This window comes from Lontra canadensis, unplaced genomic scaffold (assembly GCF_010015895.1).
Source record: "Lontra canadensis isolate GAN:19392208 unplaced genomic scaffold, GSC_riverotter_1.0 scaffold172, whole genome shotgun sequence".
NCBI classification, from domain to species: domain Eukaryota; kingdom Metazoa; phylum Chordata; class Mammalia; order Carnivora; family Mustelidae; genus Lontra; species Lontra canadensis.
This window is the reverse complement of record NW_022631166.1, coordinates 2,053,767-2,072,831: the sequence shown is the minus strand read 5'-3', so window position 1 is coordinate 2,072,831 and position 19,065 is coordinate 2,053,767. Positions and strand designations below refer to the sequence as shown.

The 19,065-nt window shown below is 41.6% G+C and overlaps 1 protein-coding gene across 1 annotated transcript; it reads right to left on the bottom strand.

Annotated features, from left to right (window-relative positions):
- Positions 1–893: 893 nt before the first annotated feature.
- ESX1 (ESX homeobox 1) lies at positions 894–8,597 on the bottom strand. Its single transcript, XM_032846202.1, is given in 6 exon segments — positions 894–1,264; positions 4,283–4,328; positions 5,385–5,518; positions 5,520–5,704; positions 5,892–6,162; positions 8,583–8,597. Coding segments are annotated over 6 exon segments (990 nt in total). The 3' UTR covers positions 894–925.
- Positions 8,598–19,065: the final 10,468 nt, after the last annotated feature.

Here is a 19,065-nt window from a genome sequence, read left to right as displayed (position 1 = left end):
CATTTTAGGTTTTGTTTTCATCCCTTGGCAGCTTTGCATGCAGACAGCATGGAAAAGCAAAGGTGTGCCTCTTTTCAGTGAGTGCTAATTCTAGAACATTGTCCAGGGGACCATTTCTTGGATGTTGAAGGGGACAAAATATACCTAAAGGTGGGACTGTCTGCCTCTGAGCTGTGGGGAAACTACAGTAATAGGCTTTCTTGGTCTGGGGGTAGGGATGAGAAAACAGAGAAGAGCCCCTTTCTGACCTTCTTGGATCCCCTTCTTGTGTCTGAACCAGAATGATTCCCATTTCCCTATCACTTCCACAAAATGGAGAGCAGTGAACAGAATTCAGAATTTGGCTGTCACGTTCACTTAACGGCCCTGTGAGTAACCTCTTAGGAAGTTTGTCTCACAGTCCGTGGCTGTTGAGCTTCTTGGCATGAATGGAACATGGCCCTGCCTGGAAACACACTGCCCTCTCATCAGAGACTCACCTCTTCCCAAATTGCACAGGGATGTGCTCCAAATGGGGCAGGGTGGGGATGAGCATTGTTGAGGATGGGGCATGTGGAAGATTGTTTGATCCTATAAACCAGCACGGGCACTTGGAAAACTGTGGTGTGCATGGCCTCTTGATGGTGACTCAGGACTCAGGGGTATTATGTTATGAAAGGTGGCCTCTTTGATATTCTGTTGGAATGCCATTCCCTTAGTAATTTGCATGTATACCCCATTTATCACATTAGGCACTAAAAACCAATAGGTTATTTATTTTCAACTTTATTGAAAATACAACTTGCCTTATCAAGAACAAAAGGCACTGATTTAGTTCAGTTACTCAATTCATTTAACAGCTATTTGAAGAATTACTTGATGTGCTATGCACAATTTATATCTGGCAGAAAAAAAACTTTGGAAAAATTGTCATAAAGACCATACTTCAGAAAATGGGCCCTGCGAAATGACCATTGATGACAGGGGCCCATGCCATGCCTACAGGGGCCAGAGCAAAGGGAGGCAAAAGTGGAGGTGGCATTGGCAGCATGGGTGGCCCGGGGGGCAGAGGTAGCCCGGGGAGCACAGGTGGTGGTGGAGGCCCAGGAGGCATGAGCCCCCGAGGCACCAGAGGAACACATCTCCACCCCGGTTCTAGAACAGGGATAGCATAGGGCCCTTCAAAGATCACCCCCACAGGAGGGCCCAAAGCAATGGGGGCCAGATTTCTAAACAGGGCCCTCTGGTGTCTTCTCCACTTGGCTCTTCTATTCTGAAACCAGACCTTCAATCAGAGGGAAAAAAAAGGATTGGTTTAGTACTTGAACTGTCAATGTCACAATAGAAAACACACAACATGCAATGCTGCCATTGAACTTTTAAATGGGGGGGGCGTGGCTGAGTTATGTCCTTATTACTAAAGTAACTTGGGAAAGCAAACCAAATACCTCCCTTCAGCTAATCCTTAGTGAGTCATGGCTAGTTCAGACTTGGGCACATTGATTTGTCTCCCTTCCTGTTTTTAATATTCTTTAATGTTTATCCCTCCCAGGTTTTGGATGTTAAGTCTAAGTGATAATGTGCACTGGCTCCCTGACGTTAATGCCTATGCCTGGCAACAGGGTAAAGACACATTGGCTCATCAGCTGTCCAGATGCTCCCACTCCCTCCTCACCAGGGGAAGTGTCACGTTGGCTATGGGGGAGGCTGAACATGGTATAAAAGTGGGCCTGATGTAAAGTCATGCTGATGGGAACAACCCCTTTTTCGAAAAACTTCTCTTCAGTCTGAAGTTACTAATCCATAGGAGCACATTGCAGTTTTAGACAGAAAAGTTTCCTTCAGTGATGTTTAAGGGATCATTCTTCTAAGCCTTGTGAGAATTAAACAAAAAAGTATGTCAAAGGAGGCCTGATTATGGGGTTCCAGGGACTGCTGGGACGTGAGCTGCTGAAGCCCCTCACATTGCCTTGCCATTTTAGCCTTTAGTGTTAAGGAAAGTTTAACCTAACCGAATCCAAATTCAATAAACTGAAAATTTTTTCCCCAGATAAGAGACTGGGTACCCCATTGTCGTGACTATCAATTTTGCATGCTCCCATCTGCCTTACCCTCCAAACCTCCCTGGGTTCAGAAGGTCCGCTCATTCAGCTCTAGCTAGTTCTAGGATTCTGGACAGAAGCTGCGGTGACCCACAGGGGCGGGGCACCTTAGGTCCTGCCAGCTCCAATCCTTAACTAGGGGGGCTCCAATCCCATCACTTATTCCTAAGGCCAGAAGGTCCAATTATGCATTTAAGGAAGATGTTCAACAACAATGGGAGTAGGTAGGGCTCACAAAAGAGGTTCCTCCCTGAGTGTTTGCCAACTATTAACAAACAAACAGATGAAAAAGTTGTCAGTTAGACTTTACTGTCCTCTTGGCATACTAGTTAATCAGGTTTACATTGTATTTAATCATTTTGGAAGTTCCCAAACTGCAGTATTTTAATTGAGACAAAGGGCCTTTTCTCTCTCTGGACAGCTACCTTTTCTCTTTCCCATTTTAGGATTTGGGGTCCTGCTGGATGAATATACTCTGAAAAAAAGTCAGTGTAGTAGAACTTATTTTGGAGAGATTCTAATGTATCAGTGGTGAAATCTCCCTAAACCTAAATAAAGCCCACATCTGGCAAATTTTGCTATGGGCCAGTATTAGGTCCATATTCACAATACTGGTTTCATAAAAGAGATCACCTATATTTGCAAAAGGCTGGGGGAAGCATCTTTTATAAAGTTTCTTGGAAGAAATTCATGTTGCAAAGCTTGAAAATATGTGCGAGCATAGTCTTCTTCCCTACTTGGATTTTCTGGCTCATTTTCCCTTCAGAAATCCACTGAGAGGACTACATAAACCCAGGGAGGGGGAAAAGCAACTCAGCAAACCTCTTTATTTTCTCTGAGATTACTTTGCCTGCCTGAGAAAGTAGAAGACTTGTCCTATTTCTTTGATGAACCTATGATTTTCTATGACCTCAGATATCCCATGACCAACAAATTAATAATCACTTCCTGAAAAGTGTTTTAAATTAACACAAGTGGTGCGCCTGGGTGGCTCAGCTGGTTAAAAGCATCTGCCTTTGGCTCAGGTCATGATCCCAGGATCCTGGGATCAAGCCCCACATTGGACTCCCTGCTCCAGGGGAGCCTGCTTCTCCCTCTCCTTCTGCTTGCTGCTCCCCATGTTTGTGCACTTTTTCTCTGTCAAATAAATAAATAAAATCTTTAAAAAAATAAATTAATACAAGTTAGAATCTGGCCTGAAATGAGAACACTCTCATAATCAGATTCCAGAAAACCCACCTTTTCAAAGTATTACTACCCAAAAAAAGGGAAAAAATTCTTAAGAGTGTTAAAGGTTCCTCATGACAAAATTCATTTATACATTTGGTAGCTTCATAAAGTTGAATTTGTGTGACATTTGTAATGCATATATTTGAATGTATACAATACATAACTAAACTTTCACCTCTTTTTAGGTCCATGGAACTTTATTAAAATTGGTTCCCTTTTTTTGTTCCATTCTTCAAGACAATTTTCCTTTCCCCATTACTACCATAATCGTAATATTTTAACAATGTTTCAGGCGGACATCAAAGTCTTCCAAAAAATTAAAAATTTAAGGCTGTCACTCTCTATGCTGCTTTACAAAACCCTTAAAAAATAGCAGTAGGAAGTAGGATCAGGTACTTGGGACTTTAAAGCTACTCTCCCACCCCAGTTTCAGTTTACTAAACATTTATTAGTTACTCATGCCAAGTGTTCTCCGTGTGAATAACTCCTTCATCCCAATGTCTGAATATTTATAAATTTATTCATTTAGCCAAGAGCTTACACCTGGTTTTAAATATTTCAAGTAATTTAGTATGGTTAAACCTTCTTTTAACCTAGATCTTCAGTGCATTAATTTGTATATTTCGCACGTGGAACTGAGCCCCAACATGATTCTACATAGAAATATTCCTTTAGGGAGGACTAACATCCTTCCTGAAAGATACCAGTGTTAAAAGGAGGGGAACTTTATTGGGGAAAACAGTGTGTTTGTTTTTTTTTCCATTAGGAAATCATATTTCCGCTGGTAGTGGGAAATTTCCAGAAGCTCCAGCTTACCTATCCCATTTCCCATCCCCAAGGCACCCAATGTTCAAAACTTATTTGTGAAACATGGAAACAAACCACATCAACTTCAGAATGTCCAGGACAAAATCTCAAGTATGTTTTAGAATGGCTGCCCTGTACCAAGCACTCTTTTAAGATTTACTGACCTGCACTCTGGCTTCAGTCAAATTCAGACGTACAGCAATCTCTTCTCTGTGGGAGGAAAATTGCAAATGTTTAGTATTTGGAGCTGTGGATAAAATGAAATATATCATGTACATTATTTCTATCCCCCCTCCCAGTGCAGTTTTCTGTAATACAGCTTGAGGCTTGCTTTAAGGAGTTTTCCCTCGGACAACTTATCTCTATTAAATAAGATAGAAAAAGGGAACATATATGAAATTTCCTGGTAGTATGTCTGTTGACCATGACTCAATCAATTTTTCTGTTTGTGGAACGGCAGAGAACGCTGGAAATGTTTTCTTGGGAAAAGATTTATTTATTTATTTATTTTCCTGTGAAAATAAATAAAACGCCAAAAGCCTTAAAAGTGGAGTTCTGAAGCAGGCAGAGTACTTCCAGGGTTTATTGTAAAGGGAGAGGGGGAACTCTCAAGGAGGAACTCCAAACCGTTGGCCAAGCGCTCGAGGGAGATTCTTTTTTTGCTCTTTGGTGGGCAAAGCCTGAATACATCAGAACCAGAAAAAGTGCCGCTAAAACCTCACAGAGATACGTCCTGATCCTCCCCCCACCCGCCCCGCATTCTTGCTGGGCCAGAATAGGCCTGCCCCTCCGTACACTACTGCAATCCGCGATCCCACCACAAGGGTTCCTTGTCCGCTGGCTTTTTAAACGCTCGAAACTCTGCCGCCAGGAAATAGCGCTCCACGTGGCAGAACCGAGACTAAGGTGAGGCGAACTCGCCTCGTGCGCAAAATTTTAAATGCAGGAAAAAACTGAGCAATCACGATGAATATTCTAATGCAATATTAAAAATACAAAAATTAACGCAAAAAAACTCACGATGTACAAAATACCAAAATTTTAAATAAAAGCGGGATCAACCCGCCCTCCCTTACTTGCTTCACCCTTTTACCCTAGTTCCGCTACTGTCTCACTGCCCCAACCTCTGAGGGCAAGGACGGACCCTGGCGCCCTCGAACCCCCTAAGTGGCTTTTGGCTCAAGAGAGGAGGAAAGGGGTCCCGGGAGAAAGCCTAAGATTCTGAGGCCCCTGGAGAAGTGCGCGCATGAGGAACAAGCCACTTACCTCGCGAACACGTCGGGGTACTGGGTGCGATGGAAAATGCCCTCCAGCTCCTGCAGCTGCAGCTGGGTGAACGCGGTGCGGTAGCGGCGTTGCTTCCTCTCCGCGACCAGTGGCCCCTGCAGGGCCGGGGGGGGGCGGCTCCTCCTGCTGTTGCGGGGGCTCCAAGCCGCCGCCAAAGCCTCCCTCCTGGTTTTCCTCGTTCGGGGAGCTCCGCTCTCCCGCGCCAACGCAGTTTGCCGCCGCCCCTTCGCGCTCAGGTTCGGACCGTGTATCCTCCCCTCCTCCCATTAGAACCAACGAAGTTAAGGTTGGCTTCGCATCTGGGAAAGGAAAAAAGCAAAAACAGAGGCCGGAGCGTTGGAGCCCACGCTGCGTGGGCTGAGGAGGCAAGGGATTGAGATGGAAGATAGAGGGCGATAGCCGCGCCGCGGCCCGTCCACCCGACCCTCCCAGGGAAGTTCCTCTCTTGCAGTTTGCCAAAGCACCTGTCCCCGTCTAGGCACTGACCGTACTGTTCATCCTCCACCTCGACCCCCAGGCTGCGGTAGCCGGCGTCGTAGGGGTTGCAACCGAAATTACGCTGCATGTCCTCAGTGCTGTCGATGAAGCCTAGCGCATCCACAAATTCTTCGCTAGGGTCGGTGGCGAGAGCTGGGACTAACTGCCCCGTGGGTGCTCTTCTGACGCCGGGACCTGATCTGGCGCGGAAACTGAGACTTGCGCGCCTTATATAGGGGGTACGTTCAAAGTGTACGCGCTCGCGTCGGTTAGACGCCCTCTATTAGCGTTCGCATTACCTCGGGTTGGTGTCGGTGGGACCTGACGGGGGCGCACTGGCGGTCGGGGCGCGTAAGTAAAATAGGGCGAGTGTTTGCAAGAATAGGCATGCTTGTGTGGAAAACTGAGACTCCAAATCGCAGTTTAACTGACTTCTCCCAGCTAGGACGAAATATCTGATTGGAAGATGGGCCTGTACTGGATCGGGAAAGTAGTTTTGGAGGGTGGGGAGGGGCAAGACTTCACTCTAGATCCAGGAGTTCGTGGAGGAATGTTTGTAACATATTCCTCCGCGCAACGTTCGATGCTCCCCAGACCGCAAAGGAAGCGGTGTCGCTTGCTTCCTCAGGGGGGAAAAGATGGAGATATAGGGCTGCAGAAAGTGAGACGCCCTCAGCGACCCACGTACGCTAAAGCGAAGTTAGTCTACCCTGCATGGGGCTCTGAGCGCTGCTCTCCCCTCCTAGAACTTGGTGACTAATGGATAGGATTATTTAGTTCTGTTCTATTTGTACCCAAAGTCCGAGTATCGGGCTAGTGATTAAGACGAAAGAATTAGCTGTTTGCACTGGGTGTTTGCGATCAGATCCGGTGTATTCCGGGAGAGGTGGTTTGTAGTCAGGTTTACTGAGCAGTCCGGGTGGTCACTTGCGCGCTGCGAGAAACCCAACCTGCCTCTTGAGAAAGCTCCAAGGACTTTAGATTTTTAGTAATGAACCCACGTCGGAGTGCAAGTGTAGAAACCTGCCAAGTGCTTAATGCATCCAAGAATGCTGCGTTGCATGGGCTTCTTCCTTCAGTTCCTGGCACGTGCAAAGTTTGCTGTGCTTCTTAATGCAGCCTTGCTCTGCAAGGCGCCGAGAGCGCGCCTTATTCCAGGTCCAGTATTGCTGCAGGCGCCTAAAGCGCGCCTTATTCCCGGGACAGTGTTGCAAACCTGGGATGAGTTCCCGCTTTCCCCACTACTTCTCCCCTTCCCTTTTCTACAGTTACCTTCCTGAGCTGGTTTTCTCCACGAATGTGCTAAATAAAAAAGGACTGGGCCACGATAGAAGGCTCTATGGTTCTTCCTCCAAGAAGTGTTTGCAGGGGCTCCAGCACATGTTAATGTCCTTTATATTTAAGAATAACTTCTAATAGTGGGCCCTCTGCTTGGCACTGTACACAATTTATCCTACTTTTTACCTTTACAACCACCATTATTATCACCCCCATTTTTTTTTTTTAAACAAAACCAAGCCCTCAGGAAGTCAGGTACCATGCCCGTCCATGGTCATACTAGCAAGTTTGACTAGAAAGTCCGTGTACTTTTCACCTTAATACTTATTACTTTATTTAAAAGGGTATGTAATGGGGAGGTTCCAGACAGGAGTGGAGGGGGAAGGTATTTTGGGGAAGAAGATTATTGGGCAGAGTCTTAAGAAATCCTGAGTGCCAGGGGTTTCCTACTCCTCCTGCTCTGCTTCAGGCCTCTTTCTATTTGCTGAGTCTCCCGAAGCCAGAAGTCTGGGATTCAGGAGTGCGGGGTTTTCCAGCCTGTGTCTTCACTTTTTCTCAAAACTGAGAGGACACTAATGGGAACAGGGTGCTACATGCATTGGCTGCTGAGCTAGTTACTTGCAGACACAGGAGGGAGAGGTGAGGAGACCCACCCTGCATTGGGGCCACATTAGGACTTTTCTGGACCCTAGGTGTTTTTGCCTTATTGGGCCTTTTCCTCCATATATATGTGTGTGTGCACACACACACAAACATAAAATGTAAATATATAAATATATATTGTAATATATAATATAAATGTATTTTATAATATATAAAAAGATATAAAATATATTTCAGATATATAAATATATATTTCACATATATTTAATATATATTTATATATATTTCACAACCATGTTGGTATAAAGATAAATGTAATGTGCCTTAGGTTATATTAATTTTTTCTTTTGATTTAAAAAGAAATTAAAACATTTTCCTGGGCTCCTAAAAGTATGGTGAATGGTGGGTACTGTGACTGCTGTGACTAATGGAGAAATCCCCCTGCCTCATGTTCCCAGAGGTGGCAGGTGGGAAACCAGCTAGCAGGTGGTTAGCTGATCAGTTCATTTTCAAAAAGAGGTCAAGGGATGGCAACTCCATAGCCCCTGACTGACTTTAATCTAGATATTTCTTCCTCAGTCTGGCTCTTGCTGAGTTCTGCTGGCCTCCCGCTCTTTGGGCCAGATACCTGGTGAACAATTTTGGCTTGGGATGAGTTATTACACAAGAGATCTATGCAGGTTATAATCATGGGTGTGTAGTAGCTTACTTAGTATATCGGTAACAGCTTAGGTGTGTTCTCTCGCATCTTACATTTCCATGGTTTACTCCAGCATTTTCTAAACCTTATTCATGTGCCTGTTGCTCATTTTGCCATACCTGGATACCGGCCATGGTAGTATTTAATTTTAACGTGTTTACTTAAATTGATTAACTTTTTGAAAACCTTAAATACCTAATTGGACCTCGTGCTAGGCAAAAATAGCTATGACTTCAGGGGTTTTATATACCAGATTTATGGGAGGTAGAATGTGACAGTAGTTGAGAGCAGGAACCCTGGAACCAGAATGCTGGTGTCTGAATCTTAGGTTTGATTGTTACTTGTTAGCTAGATAACCTAATGAGTTGCTTATTCTTGTGCCTTTGTTTTTCTCATTTGCAAAATGGAAATAACTAATAATACCTACTTCATGGGGTTGTTGTGAGGATTAGTGGAAATGATAACAGTAGCTAACACTTAGCTAATTCTGGCTATGTGGCAAGCACTGTTCAAAGTGCTTTCTATATATTAACACATCTAATTCTCCTAGCAACCCTATGGAGGTAGATACTGCTGTTATCTTTGTTTTATGCATAATGTTATTGAATCACAGGTTAAGTAACTTGTCTAAAGGTACCTAGCTGGGAAGGTTTTAGAACTTGGATTTGAAATTTCTTAAAATGATGTTTCATAGAGAGAACATATCTATCAATAATGGTACTATTATGATTTTTAAAAAAAATATACTATTCAGTCATTTCTAGTATATTCAGTGCTGTGCAACTATCACCATTGTGTAATTCCAGAACATTTTCATCACTCTGTAAAGAAAGTCAGTACCCATTAGCAGTCATTTCCCAGTCCTTACCTCCGTGCAGCCCCTGATAAACACTAATGTTTATCTATCTCTATGGATTTTCCTTTCTGGGTATTTCATACAAATGGAGTCATGCAATATGTGACCATTTGTGTCTGGCTTCTTTCACTTAGCATCGTGTTTTTGAGGGCCATGCATTTGTAGCATGTCAGTACCTCATTCCTTTTTATGGCTGAATAATATTCTGTTCTACAGATAGACTACATTTTGTTTACTCATCAGTTGATGGACATTTTAGTTCTTTCCACCTTCTAGTCATTATGAATAGTGCTGCCACTATTGCTATGAACTTTTGTGTACAAGTTTTGTTTGAATATGAGTTTCCAGGGTTTTTTTTTTTTTTGATATGTATGTAGGAGTGGAGTTACTAGGTCATATGGTAATTCTATGTGTAACTTTTTGAGGAGCCATCAAAGTGTTTTCTATAGCAGTTGCACCTTTGTACATTCCTACCGGTAGTGTAGGAGGGTTCCAATTTATCCACATCCTAGCCAACACTTGGTATGTTCTGCTTTTTTTTTTTTTTAAGTTATAGCCATCCTTGTAAGTATGAAGTGGCATCATTGTGATTTTGGTTTGCATTTTTCTAATGACTACTGATATTGAGCACCTTTTCATTTGCTTATTAGCCATTTATATATTTTCTTTGGAGAAATAAATGACTGTTCATCTTATGCCCATTTATTAACTGTCTTTTTATTGTAGAGTTGTAAGAGTCTATATATTCTGAATACTAGACTCCTTATGGTGTGGTCCTTTCAGTTTTCTTTTCATTTTCTTGATAGCTCTCCTCGGTTTTGCAATCACAAGCCTGTCCTCATGTGGCTTTAGAGTTCGAATGAACACTGTAAGCACAGTCTAAATCATTCCTGGTAGAAAATCCAGACATGTGGCAAAAGCAAACTGAATTTTTTTCTGGAGGAGTCTACCCTTCACTGAGGCTTCAACAAGATTCTCACAGACAAAACCCAAACACACATTTTTTTAAAGCTACCATCAGCACAAATAAACCAAAGATGTAGATCTCCAAAGACTTATTTCTTTCATGTGTAAATGATTTAAAAACATGTTTATCATGTTTAAATAAATGAGAGGATATAAAAACACAAGGGAGAAATAACCATATATAAAAAAGAAGCAAATAGAATTTCTAGAACAGGAACTAAAAGTAACATATTTTTTTCTTTTTTATAGGGGCAAAATACACATAATGTAAAATTTCCCATCTTAACCATTTTGAAGTGTGCAGTTCAGTGGCATTTAGTACATTCACAGTGCTGTGCAGTCATCACTACTATCTAGTTCCAGAACACTGTCATCACTCCGAAAGGGAACCAGTACCCATTAGGTTCTCACTCCCCAGTCCCACTTCCCCTAGCCTTGGCAACCATAAATCTATTGTCTGTCTGTATAGATTTGCCTATTTGGACATTTCATATAAAGGGAATAATACTATATGTGGCCTTTCGTGTCTGGCTTCTTTCACTCTGCATAATGTTGCCTAAATTCATCCATGTGGTGGCATGAATCAGGTCTTCATTCTTCTTACTTGGAGGCATCATATACTAGCCTCCAGAAGATAAGTGTCAGGATAATCTGGAGCTGGAGTCCCATACAGAGGCTCAGGGTGCCTTGGTTGTGGCTCTGGCACTACCACACCAAGGTGACATACTTATCTGCCTTTCCCTTGCTGAAGGGTGGTTGGCTGATGCAAGTTTAGACTCCCAAGAGGAGTCCGTCTGCCAGGCAATAATCCCTTTGTGAAGGAGCTAATGATCCCTAACTAAAGACTAAAGGTCTTTATTCCGGTCTGTAAACCAAATAGTTTTTAAGGACCTTTGCAGTCAAGACAGCTATAATATTATGGAAGTTTCATGCTCATAGATTATGTTTCTACTGCAGGTGAGGTCACCTGTCCCAGGTGTGGCTAGACATGAGGGCAGGATGGATGGTATTTCTGTTTGGTAAGGCCTGCAGGAGCCCTTTCATAGCACTGTGTGGTTTCTAATTCTTACTTCTCCCCACGAGGGGACTCTGTAGTTAAGAATTTAAAATGTTTTCTGTTTCTGACCAAAAGGCCTACGGACTGAGCACCCCTGATAATCTACCCCAGAAAAACTTGATAAGAAGAATGGGATAGCTTTGATGAAGTAATATCTGTTTTTATTAAATATAATTTCTCTTGAGTACAAAAAGATTTAATAAATTTTTTTTTAAAAGAACTTCAGCTTTTAAAAAAAATAGACATTGCTTCTTTGAGATGTAAGGGTCATGTGGAGGCTTTTTGTACCTACATTTCGGGGAACCACAGTTTTCTGTAATTTCTTCAGACTATTGAGACTGTGTCTATACTCACAAAGTGAGAGGAAAACTCCCTGAGGCTATTTGCATACATAGTCCTAGCTCTTAGAGAGGACAGGAGGGAAGGAAAGACAGCCTGTGGGTGATTTTATGTGGCAGTAAAAGTGATTGAGTTTTGGCATTTCTTATCCTGTCTTGGAACATCCAGGCCCTTCAGTTTTCTTTCATGAAACTGAATCATTTACACACAAAAACCCAGCCCAGACTCTGGGCTTCTTTGATGTAACTAAGAGTCAAGAATAAAAATTCCATGATTTTTCTTTAAATTCTAATTTCTTTGGCCATTGTGACCAGAACGCTTGCAGAAATGACTGTGGCTACTACAAGCGTTGATGCACGATTCGGTCACTGCTCCTAAGGATTTCTTTACCTAGGGCATCCCAGGCTCAAGCCTCTTAAAAGGTCTGCTCCCAACAGCTGCATTCTTAGTAGGAATCCTTCGGAGGGAAGCCTTTCATGACCTTCTTGATCCTTGCTGTGATCTGGGAGAGTAATTTGCATTCATTCTACCTTATGGTGAAAGAAAAATACGGTGTGCAAATTACCATGGCTTTTTAGCTATTTCCGTTTCTAGCTCAGTTCTCATCTCTGGCAGGACGTCGTTCCATTCCACGCAGTCCATCAGTGCTCTTGTCTTAGGAGGTCTCACAGCACTTGCTGTCTGAACTCTTCATTTGATTCTTATCACATACCTCCTGAGTGTTAGTTACCTCTAAATACATGCGGACATGAATGCATAAATGTGTGGGTATGTATGTATATTGATGTATGTTTCGATTTCTCCATTAGATTGTGAATTCCTTACACTTCACACTTCTTAGTGTTCCCCAAAGCAGTGCTGAGGATATAGCAGGCAGTAACCAGTAATCAGTAAGGATTGGTTGGCAAATGTGGAGAATATGATTTGGGTGGCTAGGCCAAGGCCAAGGCCAAGGCTGCAAACTTTTCTAGCTGAGCTTATCCAGAGTTGCCTCTGTCCTCTCATTTTCCTCCCAGCTCAGCTGATGTTCCTGAGACAAACTGAGGTGGCAAAGTACTTCCTAGGAGGGGTCTGGGATTTACTTGATGGTTTTAGATGTAGTTTGGGAAACTAGTTAGCATTGCATTCTCTTCTCTGTCTGAGGAAACATTTGGAACTCCTGTTCTCTTTGAGAAGACTCTTCTGTCCTGTCCCTTTATCCTTCTTCACTGTTATCCTCCTTTTCCTCCCTACTGTGTGTGTGGTGTGTAGTCTATCATTGTCTATCATTCAGAAATTATAGTGACAAATTTCATTTTTTAAAGATTTTATTTATTTATTTTTTGAGAAAGAGAGCAAGCATAAGTAGGGGGTGAGGGGGAAATGTGTGAGGGGAATGAGGTGGAATGAGGGGCAGAAGCAGCTTCCCTGCTCCCAGCAGGAAGCCTGATGTGGGTTTCAGTCCCAAGAACCCAGATTATGACCTGAGTCCAAGGCAGATGCTTAACGACTGAGCCACCCAGGCACCCCAAATTTCTTTTTTTTCTATACTTTTTTTTAACCAGTCCTATTTTCCGTTTAACTATCTGATATTCTATCTTAGTTGTCTAACATTATATCACAAGTACTTCTTATACCTTAAAAAGTTTTAAAGCTTTAAATAATAATTGCATAATAGTTTGTTATTCAGAGGCACCTGAGTGGCCCAGTCAGTTAAGTGTCTGCCTTCAGCTCAGGTTGTGATCCTGAGGTCCTGGGATTGTGTCCCGATTTGGGCTCCCTGCCCTGTGGGGAGCCTGTTTCTCCCTCTGCCTTTGCCTCTCTCTCTCTGTCTCTCATGAATAAATAAATAACTCCTTTGAAAAAGTCTGTTATTCATTCATCTGGTTTTTTTGCTCATTCTATCAGTATTTATTGCCAGCCATGCACACTATTGTGTGTCAGTGGTAAGCAAAGTGCCTGACACTTATTGGATGCTCAATAAATATTTGTTAAATCAATGAATGAATGAATAGGTTTCAGCACTATTCTAGATTGTAACAACTTTTGTTTTTTTGCTTTTTAAGGTTTTATTTGAATTCTAGTTAGTTAATATACAGTGTTCTATTAGTTTTGGGTGTACAATATAGTGATTCAGCAGTTCTCTACATTACTCAGTGTTCATAATGATAAGTGTAATCATAATCTCCATCACCATTCACCTATTTCACCCACCTACCTCCCCTGTGGTAACCCTCTGTTTGTTCTCTATAGTTAAGAGTCTTTTCCTTGGTCTGCCTCCCTCTCTCTCTCTCTCTTTCTTCCCCTTTGCTCATTTGTGTCGTAACAACTTTCTTTACCATTTTTTCTCATGTAGAACGTCTAAGATTTTCCTTCCTCCCCACTTTCTCTAACCAGTACATCTTTGTGCATGAATTATTTGTGGGTAGAATTTCAATGGGTAGAGTTCAGGGATGGGGGAGAGAGCTAGGCAGATAGCCCAACATGAAGATGACACAGAAAGGGTGTATTCATGGGCCGGCCAATAGTTCAGTTTGGCTGGAGATGATCTAGAGGGTACTGAGAGCCAGGGCTGAAAAGTGACAATCATTCTTCCCAGGTGTATAGCAGTTCCTAATTTAAAGAATATTTTTGTGAACTTAGCTTACATAATCTTTACAGAATTATCATTTGCACTTTATAAGTGAGAAAACTGGGAGTTAGTTGCCTAAGTTTGCACAACTAGTAAGTGGTAGAGTTAGAACTGTGTTTTGAAATATAGGTTTAGTGGGACGCCTGAGTGGTTCAGTAGGTTAAGCATCTGCCTTCAGCTCAGGTCATGATAGAGGGTCCTGGGAGGGAGCCCTGTATCTGGCTCCTGGCTCAGTGGGGAGCCTGCTTCTCTCTCTGTCTGCAGCTCCCCCTGCTTGTGCTCTTTGTCTTTCTCTCTCTTACAAATAAATAAAATCTTAAAAAAAGAGAAACGTATGTTTAGGAGTTGGGGTTTTAAGAGCAATGAGAAATCATTGGAGGGTATTATAATTATTATTATTATTAGGAGTAGTGTAGTTATAGTGGTCTTAATTAGTCTAACTTTTTGTTCTGAAATAGTTTGACTCACAAGAATTTGCAAAAATACTAGCACAGAGAATTTCTGTGTACCTTTCATCCAGCTTTTCCCAATGATAATAACTTCTGCAACTATAGTACTTTGTCAAAATTTTAAAAAATGATATTGGTATAATGCTATTAACACATGGTTTGTCACCATTGGCACTACTATCATTTTGAACTGAAAAATTCTTTATTGTGGGGGCCTGTCCTGTGCATTGTAGGGTGTTCAGCAGCATCTCTGATCTCCACCACTGGAAGGCAATAGCAACCCCTCTCCCTGCATCAGTTTTCACAACCAAAAATATCTCCAGACATGCCAAAGGTCCCCCGAGGATGGGGTGGGGGACACCATTGCCTATAGTTGAGAACCACTGCATTAACTCAAGTACAGAACTAAATTGGATTCAGTGTGTGTGTGTGTGTGTGTGTGTGTGTGTGTAGTTCTGTGACCTTTTATGCTTGTAAATATCCACATAACCATCGTGACAATCACAATACAGAACTGTTCCATCAACCCCAAAGAAACTCCCTGGTATTATGCTTTCATTGTGCCCTAACCCTTTGCACCCCTTGATTTATTGTCCATCTCTGTAATTTTTTCACTTTGAGAAGGTTACATGAATAGAATTATATGTATATAACATTTGACACTGGCTTTTTATCTTCATTCAGCATAATTCTCTTGAGATCTATTTCAGGTTTTCGCTTGTATCAATAGTTTGTTCCCTTTTATGCCTTAGCAGTGTTGCTTAACCGTTCACCTGTTATGAACACTTGGGTTGTTTCTGGTTTTTTGTTTTTATGAATAAAGCTGCTGTGAACATGTATGTGTAAGCTTTTGTGTAAATGTCAGTTTCATTTCTTTGCTATGAATCCCCAACTATGTGATTTCTGGGTCTTATGGTAGTATATGTTTAGTTTTTAAATAAACTGCCAAACAATTTTTTCAGGGTGGTTTTACAGTTTTACATTAATAAAGTTTCTTTGCATTTTCGCCAACATTTGATATTGTCATTTTTTTCTTAGTCATTCTAATAAGTGTGCAGTGATATCTCATTAAGAAAATTTGCATTTGTACAATGGCTGATGATATTGAACATCTTTTCCTGTGCTTACTTGCCATATATATATATATATATATATATCCTCTTTGGTGCATATCTGTGCATGTCTTTTGCCCATATTGTAAATGGATTGCTTGTTTTTACTGTTCAGTTTTGAGAGCTCTTTATTCTAGATTCTTTGTCAGTTATTTGGTTTGCAAATATTTTTTCCTAGTCTGTAGTTTGTCTTTTAATCCTCTTAGCTGGGTCTTTGGAAGGGCAAACGTTGTTTTAAAACTTTATTGTATTTTTTTCCAGTTTTCTTGAGATATAATGGATATTCAGCCCTGTATATGTTTAAGGTGTACTGCATAATGACTTGCATACATATATTGCATAATTATTACCACAATATTAGCATCTATCTCCTCATATAGTAACAAAAATATTTTTCCTTGGAGAACTTTTAGGATCTACTTTCTTAGCCACTTTTGAAAATGTCAGATAGCAATGTTAAAAATAGTCATCACGTGTATGTTACGTCTCCAATACTTACATATCTTATAGTTGGAAGTTTGTACCTTTTGACCACCTTCATCGAATTTAAAGCTTTTAATTTTGATGAGGCCTAATTCATCAATGTTTCCCTGTGTGGATCATGTCATACATAAGAACTCTGGTTAGCTCTAGATCCTGAAGACCTTCTCCTATTTTTGTCTAAAAGTTTTATAGTTTTATGGAACACATTTAAGTCAGTGATCCATTTTGACTAAATTTTAAAAATATTTTTAAAAGATTTTATATATTTATTTGAGAGAGAGAGTACGAGAGAGAGAGAGAGAGAGAGAGAGCAAGCAAGCTCATGTGTGAGGGGATGGCAGAAGGAGAGTGAAAAGGAGACTCCCTGATAAGCAAGGAACCAATGAGGGGCTCGATCCCAGGACCCTGGGATCAGAACCTGAGCCGAAGGCAGATGCTTAACCTACTGAGCCACCAAAGTGACCCTTGAGTTAATTTTTACTTGAAGTGTGATGTTTAAGTCAAAGTTCATCATTTTGCTATGAATATCTAGTTGTTCCAGCACCATTTGAATTCTTTTGCACCTTTGTCAAAAAGCATTTAGGCATATTTGTGTGAGTCTATTTCTGGATTCTTTATTCTGTTTCTCCCCACTTTATTTTTCTTTTGCAAATTTGTTTAATGTATCACAGTTCCTTTGCCTTTCCATATAAATTTTTTGAATAATCTCATCTATATTTACAAAACTTCTTGTGTGGATCTTGATAGGAATTGTATTAAACCACTATATCAATCTGGGGAGAGTTGGCATCGGTACTGTGTTGAATCTTCCAATTTATGAATAGTATATGTCTCTCATTAGGGAGTTTGAAGTAGGGTTGTAATATGATTTGGTAAGCATTTTCTGAAATCACTCTGGCTTAGATATGGAGAAAGAATTCTTGAAGGTGGAACCTGTACAGGCAGAGAGATCAGTTAGGAGGCTGTTGCAGTCAGTTAGGTGAGAGATGATGATGGCTTGGAGCAGGGGATGGAGATGGAGAGAAGAAACTAGCTTTGGGACTACTTTTGAAGTGGTAGTAATAGAATTTATTGATGCACTGAATGTAGAGCTTGAGAAAGAGGGAATGTCAGGGATAATTCTGGGGTTTCTGGCTTCAGCCAAAAGACGACACCGCTTATTAAGAGGAATAAGGGGAAGACCAAATTTCAGAGAAAGAGGATGAATTCATTTGTGGATGTTGTCAGTTTGGGGTGTTAGTAGGTCTTCTAGATGTTTATTATATCTAAAAGGTAGCTGAATATAGAATCAGAAGCTAAGGGTAATAGTGCTCTAGATACTAGTACTTGTATTCAAACTTGCCCTTTTTTATAAATTGAATTAAAACTGGTTAACCTTGCCACTCATGGGTAGAAACTTAAGTTCCAGGGCCCCCAGTTTGTAGAGGTTACTGTCCCTATCCCTTAGGTCATAAGTGGGGGTGCAAGAGGAAATGGATTTGTAACCTGATTTCTTGAGGGCTGGTCAGCAATTATATGATGGCCGATGCAGATAAACATGAAGAAGGCATACAGAGGATGGACTCAAAATGTACATACACCTCTTTTAAAATCTATCACTAAAGTAATTACATTGCTTGTGCTTAATGGATAGATAGAGCAATTTTTATTTCTGGTGAGAAGAACAAGAAATTCATGAACCAGAGTTCTGTTTACACTTTTGGTGATGGTGGCGTTTTGGGGAAGTTAGGGTGGCAATGACAACTGTAACTCATTTTAGCTCTGCTCTTATTTACCCGAAAGGGAAAGATGGAGGAGTTATATTCCTATTCCAGTGAGTTGGGGACAGGCTTCCACTAAGGAGGAGCCAGAGCCATGAGCTGAGCTCTATGGGTGGTTTGTCACAGCCAGGATGAATTACAGGTCTGGGACTTGTCTAAAATATGTTCTCTGGTATATTCCAAGTGCACATTTGTTCAGTTGGAACCATTTTAGAATGCTGCCAATGCCGGGGCACTTCTCTAGTGGTGGAAGGGGACCTGTCAGGCATACTAGGATCAGATGGAAGTTTCACACATTTTGTCAGTGTTCCCTGGAATAAGTTCATCATACCTGTCGACACTAATGGGAGGGGTGAGCCTCCATTTCGGGGCTGTAATTCCTCCTATTACGGTCTCCTTGTACCACTCCAAGTGTGTTAAATATGGTAGTCTTATTGGGAGGTTAGCAAGAAACATCTCCTCTTCCCATCCCTGCCACTAAAGAAAGCATTTCAAATTAAGCTAACGAGGGAACTCGTTTATTTTAAGCCTTTGTGTTGTGCGATCCAGGGATCCCCTAGTGCTAATTCAGATACATTATCCGGTTAGCTTTGCAAGGTTGGAGATTTTGTTTTATTTTTAAAATGTTATGTATTTATTTGTCAGAGAGAGAGAGAGAGAGAGAGAGAGAGAGATAGCACATAAGCAAAGGGAACAGAAGTTGAGGGAGAGGGAAAAGCAGGCTCCCCGCTGAGCAAGGAGCCCAATAGGGGGCTTCATCCCAGGACCCTGAGATCATGACCTGAGCCAAAGGCAGATGCTTAACTGACTGAGCCACCCAGGCGCCCCAAGGTTGGAGATTTTATAGGAAGGATAAAATTGGGGGGGGAATAGAAAAGAAAAAAAATTAAGGTTTGTTTCAATACTTGAGTGAAACCCATCACACTATCTCTGGACTGTGGGACACCCAACCCCAAAGCCCTGCTGAGG